The sequence below is a fragment of the Eupeodes corollae genome, chromosome 3 (genome assembly GCF_945859685.1).
Source record: "Eupeodes corollae chromosome 3, idEupCoro1.1, whole genome shotgun sequence".
In the NCBI taxonomy this organism is placed as follows: Eukaryota; Metazoa; Arthropoda; class Insecta; order Diptera; family Syrphidae; genus Eupeodes; species Eupeodes corollae.
Genome location: NC_079149.1, coordinates 12,472,027 through 12,486,492, shown reverse-complemented (window position 1 = coordinate 12,486,492; position 14,466 = coordinate 12,472,027). Strand labels below are relative to the sequence as shown.

At 32.8% G+C, this 14,466-nt stretch overlaps 2 protein-coding genes across 2 annotated transcripts; one reads left to right on the top strand and one right to left on the bottom strand.

Moving 5' to 3' along the window:
* Positions 1-3,529: 3,529 nt before the first annotated feature.
* Positions 3,530-5,434, top strand: LOC129949914 (translation initiation factor eIF-2B subunit gamma). The gene is made up of 7 exons (XM_056061636.1): positions 3,530-3,796; positions 3,866-4,013; positions 4,094-4,454; positions 4,513-4,653; positions 4,721-4,897; positions 4,957-5,186; positions 5,249-5,434. The coding sequence occupies exons 1-7, from the start codon at positions 3,640-3,642 to the stop codon at positions 5,406-5,408; spliced, it is 1,374 nt and encodes a 457-aa protein (XP_055917611.1). The 5' UTR covers positions 3,530-3,639; the 3' UTR covers positions 5,409-5,434.
* Positions 5,435-12,195: 6,761 nt separating this feature from the next.
* On the bottom strand, positions 12,196-13,709 carry LOC129949609 (uncharacterized). Its single transcript, XM_056061170.1, has 3 exons — positions 13,044-13,709; positions 12,806-12,989; positions 12,196-12,748 (listed from the first exon to the last, which is right to left on the bottom strand). Exons 1-3 carry the CDS (start codon positions 13,590-13,592, stop codon positions 12,393-12,395), a joined length of 1,089 nt encoding a protein of 362 aa, XP_055917145.1. The 5' UTR covers positions 13,593-13,709; the 3' UTR covers positions 12,196-12,392.
* Positions 13,710-14,466: the final 757 nt, after the last annotated feature.

The window sequence follows — 14,466 nt, the reverse complement described above, 5'->3', positions numbered from 1 at the left end:
TTCTTTGCCAGCTTTCTTTTTTTACCAGCTTAAATTTAAATACAAAAATAATAAGTAAAAGATATGAAAATATATTTTTAAATTTTATTTTTAATAACATCCTATACTTGTAAACTGTTTTTAAGAAATTGCTTAGGGTTTTCCAGTCACACTCGTTTAGAAGTTGGATAGTTTCCTGCTTTGAATATTGGGCATATACTTATAATATGAAAGCAATCTTCTTTCGATAATAAGTTGCAAAGCGTACAGAATTGATTAAAGCTTTCATTAAAAGGATTACCATTTAAGGAAAGGAGCTCACACCTTGCTCTGAATATCACGGATATTTCATCATAGCTAACTGAGTCGTGAAAGAAGTTTTTCTTGTCCAGATTAAAATTAAGCTGACTGTATAAAATTCTACTTTCAGAATTCCGAGCCTTTGCATCTCGAAAAGAGTCTTCGTTTTTCTGAATAATGCGGTAGAGTTGAATTTGACAACTCTGAACTTTTAATGTGAATACACCCTTACACTAATAACCAAACTGTCAATCGGTGAAAACATAAGAGGAGATCGCATTCTCAAATATGTTTGAAAACGTGGTTTGAAAGTTGAAAATGTTAAACTCCTCAAAAGGATTGAAACAAAATTAAAATTTATTTAAATTTTACTGGTTTGACAAGCAAATTAGAGAATATTAATATAGACTTGTCAAATTTGAAGCAATTCAATTTTAAAGGAAGAGAAAAACTACTTTTATCGACAAAATGGTATGACAGGGCGATGTTTTGCCTTAATTTAAGTTTTGTTGTTTACTTGAAAAATGTAAATTTAAAAAAATATCTTCAACTTTCAAAATGTCATTGATATTCCGAAAAGGATTGCATAGGTAAAAAATCGAAAGCGTAATTATGTTTGACAACATTTTTGATGAATGTGCACGTCAAATATTCACTAAACCATATTTGTTACATATTTTTAGAATGTGAAAAACGTTTTCATCATATTGAAGAGTGTTTAAGAACAATACAATATATTTTTGGAAAATGATCCGAGTCTTACTTTAGAAAACTTTGGTTGATACGCAAAAATTATTGATATAGTACCCGTGTTTTGTTGGAAAATGTATCCATTGTATAGTAGGATTTTTAACGAATAACAAAAACAATATCCATAGTATGAATAACACCGATAAAATGTAGAGTAGAATCTTACTATGGATGGATTTTTGACATTTATACGAGTCTCGAATGGATCTTATGTGATTTCGTTCTCAAATGTTAGTACTATTGATATTTCATTTGTGTTTTGATGGCTGTGTTCATTGAGTAGTTGTGCATTATTGTGAATTATGTATGTGTTTTCCATTGCGGAAAAAATCAATCTGTTACTAATTATGTTAATTAGTTTTGTTAATGAAAATGCACTTACTGGGCTTATTTTGCAAGAGAAAACAATAGAAAAGATAATTAAGTTTTGCTATGTTTCCACCTAAGGTTTATCTCAATTTAGATTAAATAAATCTTTTTGGTGTTTCCAACGCACAAGAAGATTTAAAAACGATTAAGTAAGTTAGTAAGTTATTCATTTATTTACTTTTCAATATAAAAATAGAATACAAATTATGAACTTAAGAGCAATGGTTAAGTCGTCAAAACGTATTCTGTGAGTCGTGAAAGAAGTTTTTCGTGTTTAGATTTAAATTAAGCTGACTGTATAAAATTCTACTTTCAGAATTCCGAGCATTGGCATCTTGAAAAGAGTCTTCGTTTTTCTGAATAATGCGGTAGAGGTGGTCTTTTAATTTGCCTTTCATTGTTAACTCTTGAATATCATGCAAATACCATCATTTTTGACTTCTCTGTATTAATTGTTAGTCCCTATCTTTTGCAGTAACACGATAAGCGATTAATCATTAATTGCATATATTCTGGTGATTCAGAGAGTATGACAAGGCCATCTGCATATAACAACACATTAATGGTAGTATTTTCAATTCTTACTCCTCCGGGAAGATCATCTACTACGTCGTTTATAAACAGAGTAAACAACAATGCACTGCGGAGACAACCTTGTTTCACGCCAGTATTTGTCGCAAACCATTCTGAGAAGGATGATTAAGTATTACAGCACTTTCGACGAACAAATCCTCTCCTTGAAGGAATTGTTAAATGAACTTTTTTTTATAGAATCTCTATGTCTAGATGTTTTCTTACCTTTTTTCTTGAAAATTATTATTATTATTATTCTGACAGATTTTTTGTCAGTTGTGCCAATCTTTAAATACAAAAATCTGGCTACTGCGGATCGTTTTGTTGGGAATTTCTCACTGTACTATATATGGAATACTAAAAAAAACTCAAAAAGACGTGTTGATTTCAATACTGATGGTGTAGTTACACCTTTATTATTCCCTGTCGTTGCCCTGAGGCTACACCCGGTGGGTATTCTACAGTGAGTGTTGATTTCTAGCTCGTTTAACATCACAGTTACCTCCAATGAACATCGCTCAAGGGATAAGTTGCAACGTTGTTTATTTGTTTACATATGCTTTTTTAATTAGAAATGAGCAATTTCAAATTTAAAAGTACATCTTTTTGCTGTTCAAGGAAAAATTTACTTCATTGAGCAATTTTCATAGCGTGTCCTAAGAATATTGAAGGAGAGTTCCTGTTTCCATCGCACTATATTTAATAAATGATGATTACGTTCAGTAAATTGACCGCTCCAAACGAGCTTCTGGTGGACATTAGATGAACAACGTGAATTCTATACTTTCATGTTTTTCATCGTACATATCGGGCTTTTCTTAAGAGCTTGAGAACTCTAAATAATAAAACAAGACAGAATAATTGTGTTGGAAAGAATTGTTTACTATAATAACCTGAAATAACCATGGCAACTATTTTTGTAATCTTATTTCCGGTATACGCCCTCCGAGAAGTCCATTTTATCTGTGAAATTTTGTACTACCTTTTCCAATAAATCAGACAGCTCTTTTCTCCTTTCTCATGAAGAACGACTATCCCGGCAGCGTATAATCAGCACTAAACTGTCAATTTCAATGGATAAAATGTTTATTCTTAAAAGGCTTGAGGATTGTCTTTGCTCTATATACAGCAACTTTGCTATTATAATTATAGAAGCCATTTAACCAAGAAATGAGCTTCATGACTAAACAAAATACTTCTCTTTGAACTTCAAGAACAAATAAATTTTTTTCAAAGTAAATTTAATCAATTTGGAAGCTAAGTGGAGGTTGAACGATTCTTGATGAATTGACAAACTGTCCTGAGCAGAAACGTCAACATATATTAAAATGTTCAACTGTCAAAAATATCTTAATACAAATTCTGCTATAACTCAAATTAAACAAATTTTCAATTCCGATATTATATTAACCCAAAATATTACAAAACGGAAAACTTTCAAATACTGTACGTGCCCAACAAAGATACATTACACTACTTTTCTGGTATCTCATATTCGATTCTCTTTCGATACTCTACAAAATCTGACAGCAATGACAAATCCAACTGACAACCAAAACAACCAGTCGTTTCGTTGACGTAAAGTATTTGTGATTTGTCTACATTTCACAATTTCAAAGGCACATTTAGTTAGATTTATTTAAGAATCAAGTGAATTCCACAAAAATTATGGTTTCTCAAGAATTTCAAGCTGTAGTTCTAGCTGCTGGTCGAGGAACTCGATTGCCAGAACTTACCGGAGATTATCCAAAATGTCTATTACCCGTTGGACCATACCCACTTCTGTGGTATCCTTTGAATATGCTTCAACAACACAACTTTCAAGGTTAGTATCTTCTCAAAAATATGCCAACAAATCTTTAATTGAACCTTTGTGATGGTCTTTTATTTACAGAGGCCATTGTAATTGTTTTGGAACATCAAAAATTCGAAATCCAACAAGCTCTAGAAAAGACCCCATTGAAAATGAAACTTGACTTTGCAACAATTTCTGAGGACAATGATTTCGGAACTGCCGATAGTTTGAGACTTATTCATGACAAGTAAGTAGGTCCTTCCCCTTCCTTCCTTCATTTAGTTTTGGTGTCGATTTAATCTCTTTAAAATCTTAATTAAAATTCAGAATCAAATCGGATTTCATTGTAATCTCGTGCGATGTCATCACCAACGTTTGTCTATATCCACTCATAAATAAATTTCGCCAACACGACGCTTCTGTTGCGGCACTTTTGTTTAAGAGTGGTTTTGAAAACGATGTTGTCGTTCCTGGACCAAAAAACAAACACAAACCAGAGAGAGATTTAATTGGAATCCACCCGGACTGCAATCGTTTACTATTCTTAGCTTCCACTAGTGACTTCGAAGAAGTTATGGGCGTAAATGGACATTTGATGAGGAAATATGGAAAAATGACGGTTTTCACTAGGCTTGTTGATTCACATATTTATGTTATGAAACGATGGGTTCTCGACTTCTTAAAGAGGGTAACATCTTAAATTAGCTTTAGATAGTTTTTATGTAATAAACAACTTTTATTTCCAGAAAGAGAACTTCTCAACTCTGAAAGGTGAATTTCTTCCATACATTATTAAAAAGCAAATGTCCAGAACACAGCAATCCACTCCAATTGACGCACAATCAGAAGTCGGCCTTAGCATGAAACCTGAAGATGATATTTTCCATGTAAGTATATAGATAACATTTCTATAGGTAGATTCTTCCATTTCAATATTGTGTCTATCAATTTTAGTACGTTCCTTGCACCGATCTCGAGCAACAAATCATCAAGACATCATTGTTTAATGATTCCCGTCTAAAAGAACCCTATCAAGGTGATTTGATAAGATGTTTTGCTATTGAAGCACCCAAAGATACTATTGGCGTTCGAGTTAACACAACTCTTAGTTACTTTGCTATGAATCGAAAGGTAAACATATCTTTTAAAACATGGTTAGAGCCTCCATTAAGTTTATATCAATTTTTTAGCTTCCATCTGTTTGGCCACAACTCTTCAAGGACAACAATACCGTTTCACTTATCTCACCCACAGCTGTAGTCAATTCAACTCAAACAAAAGAAATCGCTGCTTCGGACAATGCAAAACTCTCAGAGAAAACTTCACTCAGTTCGAGTGTTTTTGGTCCAAATTGTTTGATTAATCCCAAAAATATTGTCACCAACTCGATTATCATGGCAAATGCTGTTGTTGAAGAAGGGTTAGTTTTTTTAGGGAAGCAGAATTGTAATTACATTCACTCATTTCTATTTTTCTTTTTAGATGTAACATTGATGGATCTATCATATGCAACAAAGCTATAATTAAGAAAGGGTCGGTTTTGAAGAACTGCATAATTGGACCGAATTTCATTGTTGAAGAAGGATCGAAGAAGGAGAAAGCACATTTAACAAATGCCGATGGATTTATGGAAATAGAATAAAATATCAAATATCTTGAAAGTGAAAATGCACCTTTGTTTTCTTTCTTGTGAGGAAATTTTTGTTGTCTGCAGTTTGAAATTTCTGATCAGTTGGAAATTCTTCTGTAATAGCCTAACGACAATTCAATGGGCAGGTTTAGGCCACATAAGATACTTCATTTGCAGTCAACTACTTTCTTTGAACGTACATTTTGATGAAGGCAAGTAGTTAGCTTTCCTAGTGTCATGAACTTCAAATTCAGATCTTTACTTCGCAAACCTTTACTTTAAGTTCATAGTACAAAAAGTACCGAACAAATTATTGTATATAAAACACTCCTCAGGCAAGTTACAAGTCCATAACGATTTGTATTTTGTATTGTTAAGAAATATTAGTTATTTCTTTTTCAAATTAAGGGAACCCTTTTACAGAAAGCAATAAATGAAGTTGTGCAGAAAATAAATAAATCATAAAGTAATAAAGTTCATTCAACTCAAAGAATGAAAAAAATGATCAACTGTCATTTTGACAGAAGTAGCTTTCCAGTCAAATTTCTATTGAAGTTGCCTAAATTGGAAAGCAATATTTTGGCAGCTGCCCAGTCAGATACTAGAAAGTTGCCTTACTTTTAAGTCCCTTATGTTGTCTGAATCTGCCCTATGCTTGCTAGTTACCTAAATTTACTTTGAAAGAAAATAAAAGGGTTTTTTGTACCCTTTTTACATCAAAGACAGTGCGAGCGGGAGGTGCATATTGGTTTTAAATTTAAAATTCCTGAACATTGCGCTGATTAGAAAATACAGTAAAGCATTCCGCATTCACTTAGTACGGCTGAAGAACAAGTCTCTATGTGTGTAACTGACAGTATGTCCGAAGATGGATGTGGTCGACGGTACTCATGAGAATTTCTGGAGGTTCATGTATTTCAGCTGTGAGGAGGAATGCGACAAGCTTTTCATCTAGAGCATAACCTTTTAAAATACATAACTGTTAAAATGGGTGAAACAAGAAACTTTGCAACACATAGTTTGTAAGCGAAATCATCAGTCCTTCTTTCTTTCGAAAGGTGAATTGCGAATGCTCTCGAGCAAGGCTGATTGATTTGTTATTTCAAAAATGTATCAGCTGAGCTTCGAAGATAATTGGTACCAACAAGAAGGCATAATTTGACTTTGCAGGGGGGTCATTCCGTAAAACGATTATCGTCAGAGGATATCGTTTCGACGATAGTCTCACTTCACGTAAGACGATAATCGTCAAAGTGATATCGTCAAAACGATAGCGTTTGCACGATAGCTAAGTAGGTATCGTCTGCTATTAATTTCCATTGACAACTAAGCAAATTGAAACAAAAAAAAACAATACAAAACATTAGTAATCTCTTTTAATTGTTGTTAAATAAATAAAACTTGTAGTTTAGCAAAAAAGAGGACTTTATAACGATATTATAAACAATAAATTTGCCAGACGATTGTAGTTCTACATACATAATGTATGTATATACATTCAATATTAAAATTTGTTGTAATGATTGGAATTTTGGGGCGCAGGAACATTGGCATATTCTACAGGCAACGATTTTTGTATCGCTCTTGGACAAAGCACTAATCCAAATTAGTTTTGGAAACATAAAATATTTTTCAAGCCAAGTTATGTACCCTGTGGATAAAATGAAGTCTTCACTTCCTTCAGTTGGACAAAATTGGGTTTATTACAGCAGCTGATTTACAAAAATATCAGACATTGGACAAACATTTTGATATTTAGCCGCGTTTTATTATCACTATGATCTGATCCGGATCTTGAATTTACATGCATTACAACAACAACACAAGATCCTGTTTTGTGTTTGGATCTCAATTTGAGATCCAAAATTTAATTCTTTTTTTCACAACAAGAAGCGCTCTATCTTTGTGATTTCACATGTAAATGTTGGTCTCATTGCAAACAAATTAAATAAAACCTGTATTGCCATATAAACATTTTAATTTGACTGAAATAAAATATTTTTTTAAATAAAAAGCGAGAAGCTTTATATTTATTTATTTGGTATATAATCCATGAAATAATTAGATATTTTAACAAAACTAATTAATTGGTGAAATTCAAATAATTAAGTCCAAACAAATGTATATTTGACATAATTTATGGGTAATATTTTGCCCAAAAAAAAGGAACAAAAAAAATCATTGAGCAAAATGTTCTATGGGCAACCCTGCTTTAAATGTCAAAAAACATAAATAAAATCGAGAAAGCTGCAGCAGAAAAAAATTTTGAAAATACTTTTACATGGGAATTTTTTGAAATCATTCTTAAAATTGAAAATGGTTGTAAGAAACACTTAGGTGACATAAATTAGAACTCAGAACCGTCTGAACCATCTCAATTAAGAGAGTAGTTTTGAAATGACGGTGGGTTGTATGTAACACTTTTAAGAATTTTGTATGATTTTCTCTCGAAATTTCAAAAAAATCCCATGTAAAAGTATTTTCAACATTTTTTGATTTTTGTGATTTGCACATTTTCAGAAGTTGTGGAGCTACAACTGGAACTTGAATCATCATCGATAAGGTTCAATAGGGATAAAATTGAATTGTTTGATTCTTCGCTTTCATCACTTTCAAATAAAAACTTTAAATTATAAAAGTTTTTAAAAGAGAAAAGAAATAAAAATTAAAATGAATACTTCGATCAACCACAGCAGCTTCCATTTTGGGTATTTGTTTATATTTTTTTTCCTTCGAAATGTCACTTTTGAAAGAACGAATTTGACACTGCTACCAAACTTTAAATAATAAAAAATATGATGATCCAATGCTGTTTTCTTATCATGATCTGATCCGGATCAGATCACGGTGATAATAAAACGCGGCTATTATTGTTTTATCTTCGGCGGCAACAAATTATAACAAAAAAAGTGAAGATAACAATAAACATCACAAAATAGGTGGCATGTTTATTAACAATACATTTGTTGCAAATTTTCAAAATTTCTCATAGAGAAAAAACAAGTTTAATAACATTTTCAAGCTATTGAACAAGCATTATCCTTCGTTGAGTTGATTTTGACATTTCAGTCATAGTATAATATACTCAACGAACTTATACTAAAAACGATTGAACGAGACGATAGTGATAAAGTTACGTGAAGCAAATTATTGACGATATCGTTAATGATAATCGTTTTGACGATTATCGTTTTGAAAATTACGGAATGACTACCCAGATTTATTGGAAGAAGTAGTGGATATTCGGCTGGTTGAATGAAATAATAAGTCATAAGTTGTTAGATTCCAGCTGTCTTGCATAAATCTTACAGAAAAGTCTACTTATGATTAAACGGCTTTCAACAGAAAGAAGCAAAACGGTTAAAAGAAGATCAATGTTTTGGAATACATGCGTACAGTGCTGTGCAAAACATTTGCAACTAGAACCTCCAACATTTTTCATTCAAAAAAATTGTTAAGAAAATCAAGCAGCAAAATTATTTTATTAGTTTTCTAAACTTTTTTGATATTACGTTTTAATGTTGGAAAAAAATTTAACACCCTTCGCTCAAACAAAAAAATAAATAACTACATACTTATTGTTATGAGTGACATACAAAATAAATAAGTTTTATCAATTTAAATAACTCAAAGCAGATTTATTAATTCAGAAAAAGGTAATTATTAAACAGTAGACAAAAGTATATCAAAATGAATGTTCGGCAAGGACGGAAGTTAAGAGTAGAATCAGACCAGCCAAATGAAGTACAGGGTTGTCTGATGTTGAGACATCTAGTTGTCGAATGATGTCTTTTCTCATTACTCCAACACTTATATAGTTGGTAAAACCTCACAACTAAATTTCAAACTATTTTCTTACCCTTTATTTTTTTATAACGGCTGTATATCTTCTTGGCATAGAAGCTACAAAGTTATTAATAACCGTTTTTGGAATGTCTTTCCACTGCCTCTAAATTCCAGCAAATAGGTAATTTTTTTGCTTAAAAAATATTGTTTCCAATTCTTCTCTTCACAATTTCCCACAGGTTCTTTATTGGGTTTAGGTCTTAGGATTGGGCTAACCATGGTAAAACCTCAAGTCTTTTTTTCTGTAATCCACTTTGTGGCCCATTTCGACTTGTGTTTGGGATCGTTGTCGTGTTGGAACGGTCATTTTCCATTGAGCATAAGGCAATATGGTGTTACAAAGTATGTCTACATAGTCTTTAGACTTCATTATGCCCTCCACTTGTCTAATTGGCCAGATTCCTTGGCCAGAGAAGCAGGCCAAACCTAAAATCCATGTTTGACCGTCCCTTTAGTGTATTTTGGATTTAGTCTCTCACATCTTGACCTTCTCACATGTTGTTTTTTACCCGATCTGTGCATATTGAACTTTGATTCGTCAGAAAACAAGACCGTTTTCCATTTTTGGAGCTATTACATTTTTTTTTAAATAAATGACGCTTTTGCTATCTGAAAACCACGCAATCCGGCCTGCAGTAAGCGGCTTTTGATAGTTGATGGGTCAATGGATAACTTAAGCTCAATTTTTACTTCCCTGGATGATGCCGTTGGGTTTCTTCGGATGAAATTTGTTATTTTTCAATCATCTTTTGATATCTTTCTTCGAGACTTTCCTCCTCTATGATGGATTAACATTTTTTCACTTTTGATTATTCCACAAATAGTTGATTTATGAATTTAATATTTCTTTGAAATATATTTTTGTGATGCTTTTAAAAATCACTGAAAATTCTTAATTTTACATCCGATGAATATTTATTCCCGCAATTAAAAAAAAAAAACAAAATCTTTTTTTTTTAATTTAAAAAGAATTTATCTTAAAAAACCGTCCGTTGAAAAAGCTCAGCGACACTCGTTGCTCTTGTCGAGCTGAAGCTACGAAAGCCTTAGTCAACGGCTATTCGAAAAAATTTAAGAAGCTCTAACCAGCATATCTTCCAATAAAGAGCAAAAAGACATCGTGAGGAATGAAGCAACGCACCTTCTAAATAAGATGAGTGGTCCCGAAAACGCTTTGTTTACAAATTTTGGAACGATGTCTTGGAGTGATTCAACGCTATAAACAAAATGTTGTAAGACCCAAAAATGAATTTGGAATCGGCAATCATTGAAATCGTTCATGGAATCCAAACGAAATGATTTTGATAAATACGAGGAAGCAGCCAAAAAATACCCCATACTGATGAATATGTACTATCAAGCACCCACACCAGAACGAGAAATGTAAGGTTGAAGCTCGATTACGGGAAAGCACAAGACGTAAATCTGTCACACAAGGAAAATACAAAGTATTCTTCTTCATCCCAGTGATTGGCCAAGATTGCATGCCTATGAAGCTGTACGTTCGAGATTTGGATTAACGAGAAGATGGAACAGAGGCATTGGTGAAAGGGTATGCGGATGATTTAGAGCCTAGTCTTGGATGAGTTGGTTCAATTTGTGTCTTTGATTGACTCATACAAAAAGGAAAAGGACTATGGAACAGATCAATCGCCGGAATTTTGTACTACCTAATTCTCCAAAAACAAAAAATTTCAGAGCTACATTCACAAACCTCGAATTGCATTGAGAATGTATTTGGTTTTGCACTGGAGAGCGCTCTTTTTCAAAAATGAAAATTATAAAAAATAGGCTTCGAATCACGATGGGACAAAACGGTCTATCGAAACTTTCTCTCCTGAGCATTGAAAGCGATTTATTGCAAGAACTGGATTTCAACGATATCATCAACGATTTTTCGGCAAAATGAGCTCGAAAGGTTCCGACCGTTAACACTAGAATTTAATTTTAGATAATTCTTTTTTCCGTTTATGTTTATATGTGTTTGTTCAAAACTAAAGGAATGTACTTGGTTTCACAATAAATTATTTATTGAAAAACTCGGGTGAAAAAAATTTGGGTCGAGGGGCCCTCCGCTTCTTTATGGACCTCTAAATTCGGGCTTGCGTAAGCCGAAGGTCAGATAATATAGCAAAAACTACTTTTTATAATTATCTCCGTTTCTATAGGTCTAATGATGTTAACACTTCTTAGTAAAATTACCAACTACATTTTGGCTGTAAAATACAAAAATTAGTTCTTAAGCTGTACTACAAGAATATGGAATGACCTATCACGTTTTGTTTTTCCCTGTCATTGCAATGTTTAAGAATTCAAAAGCAATTTACAGCGACGCTTCCTTCCTAGCCTCTCCCTTTTTGCCAAGAGCCCACACTGTGTATTTGACATATTAAAGCATACAAGATCCTTTGAAAGTGACCAGATATTATAAAAATCTATTTCTATCTCGGTTGAGCTTATAAAATAATTTAGTGGACAAAAGTTGTACAAAATATATGTTAGGGTTTCAAAAACATTTGATTTATGCATAAGAAACCAAAAAGACTGAGACTTTTAAGACAACATTAAGAACACCAAAAGAAAGGTTGAAAAGAGTTTCCAGCTTACCGATTCTCATTCAAAAGTCGTCCCCCTTTTTCCTCTTATTTAACGAGACTATAAATCTTTGTGTTTATAATAATAATTCCTTTTCACAAAATTTTACAATTCTCAATAATAACTTAATTGGTCTACCTCTTAAGAGCGTTATGCTTTCCAAATTCCCACACTATCATCAGGCTCCTTTCATATGAGTTCAGATGAATTCCGTCATTGCGTCGACAATTTCAAGTTCTTTTTAAGTTGTTACGTCATTTCGTTTGCTATTTCACCATTTTGATTTGTTTTAGTGATGAGGTTCATATTTTCTACGTATTCACTCCAATCCTTTCAGAAAAATCAATAAAAACACATATTTTTGTGAATAAATAGATAACTTTAATTTTGTCTTTTGTTTCTACAATCCAATTACATAATAATGTGAAAATATTTTGCTGTTAATTTCATCTACTTTTGACTTTATGCAAAACATAAATTTTAAAACATTTTATTGCAAGAAAATATCAATATCAACTTTACATAACCTTCCAAACATCTCACAACAACCAACAATCAAATTTCCTTCAAACCCATTGCTATTTTCATGCTATCGGCCCATGAAAGTTTGCCCAAAATCAAATTACCCTTCGATTCGATGAGCAATTTATTGCAATTGTCTTGTTCCTTGCTCATTCGGAAATGATTCTCATTTTCAACACAATCAGATAAATGCGACAGAGATTCGTCGAGAGTGAATTTCTTGGAATTCACTTCGATGTAGGAAGTTTCTTCAATTTGATCGGAGATATTAATAATGACATTATCGTCGGTTTTTGTGATGATTTTGTTGTCTCCGACGATTTCGGATAGTTGTACGTTGACGTTGCCACCACCATTGCAGTGGATTTGAATATTTCCATGAACTCCAGCTGGAAAAAAGTAAATTCTAAGATTTTTCAAGGAGACTTTACCAAGTTCATACTTACTCATGAATAAGTCTCCCATTTGATTCACACAAACTTCAGTGGTCTTGTGGATGTTTTTCAAGTCCAAGGTTCCATTGTCAGTTGTGAACTTGGAAGCCTCCACGTAGCAGGAGTTTGTTTTGATATTTCCATCGGTTGTTTGGCAATTTATTGAGTCGCCTTGAAGTTTATCTAGAAAAATTGACTACGCACACAATTTAGAAATCCCCACCAACATTAAATTGTAAAACTAACATACCCCATTTTCGTTGGTTTTTATATTGATTTTTTGTCCCAGAAGCAACCCATTGCATTGTATATTTCCATTTTTCGACAACAGATCAATTGTGGTGCTTCGGACGTTCTTCGTGTTTATGTCCTTGCTCGAGGTCACATTCAATTCCTCACAGTACATATCGGCGATGCTTACTTCTGAATCAGTATCGATTAGAATGTCAGCTCTGATGGGCACCTCTAAAAGACAGACAAGCTGTTCTGCATCCTTGCGGGTCGATGATGTCTTACTTGTAATTTCGACATCTTTGTCATGGATTTTAACGTCTAACTGGGCATCGTCAGATTTGCTATCTGCAGCACCTCGAATCGTAGCACGAAGTAGATTGGAGTCCTGACATTCATGGACATTGTATGGTCGGATTTTAACACTGATTTGAGAATTGATTTTTATTTTGGAATATGAGTCAACTTTTTCGACTTGTTGATTAAGGATATTCGGTTGAGTGAGGGCGATTTTGTGAAAGTTACGTGCGAAACTTGTCAGGATAGAAGGGTTTCGAAGGAGCAACATTTCGGGAAAATTTTATTTTTGTACTAATTTTCTTTGGATAGTTTGGGACAAAGTTTTTTTTTCGATTCGGTCTCGGGAATTTGGTGTACTACCAAAAAAACAAATTTTATTTGAAACGTCAAAAGTGAACAGTCAGGCGCAGGCACAGCTGATGTGGGATGCGTTCGAGAGTCGTGCTGTTGTATTTTCTTACAGTAGGAGTGAAAAGTATTTTCATTGTACAATTAAAGGGGCAACTACATTCCAATTTTGTTTACAATAAAACTAAACAAAATTTAATAATCAACTGGAATTAAATGGTTTAAAATAAGTATATTTTTGAGGCCAAATGAATTTGACTTTTTTGACGGTTTTATAACAGCAAGTAAAACTTGTAAGAGTTAATCTTTGAGAAGGTTCAGATAACAATAGAAACTTTGCAGTCAATAACATTCGTTTTACTTAAATTTTTACACTCTTGATGTCAAACTTTAAACTTTACTTGTTTAACCTGCATCTTAAATTTTTCGAACGCAAAATACTAAAACATTATTTTTTTAAAAGAAAAACTCATCTCACAAACTACAAATTTATTATGAGTTGTGTTTTGTGAGGTAGATTTTAAACAAATGAATACTGAACTAATCTCAAAATATATCAGTTCAGTTTTGAGTAAAATGAAAAACACATAGCCAGCTGACATTTTACTACGCTTGGATTGAAAGCAATCGAGATTTGTGTGACTAAGTTTTCTGTCAACTTTTCAATAATAGTAGTTCAGTGGCAATTTTTTGGCAACTGTCTAATCAAGACAGAAGTAGCAAATTTTTTGAAAAGTTCTTATCACATTCATATGCAAGGAAAATTTAACTGAAAAAATGGGCAACATAAGAAA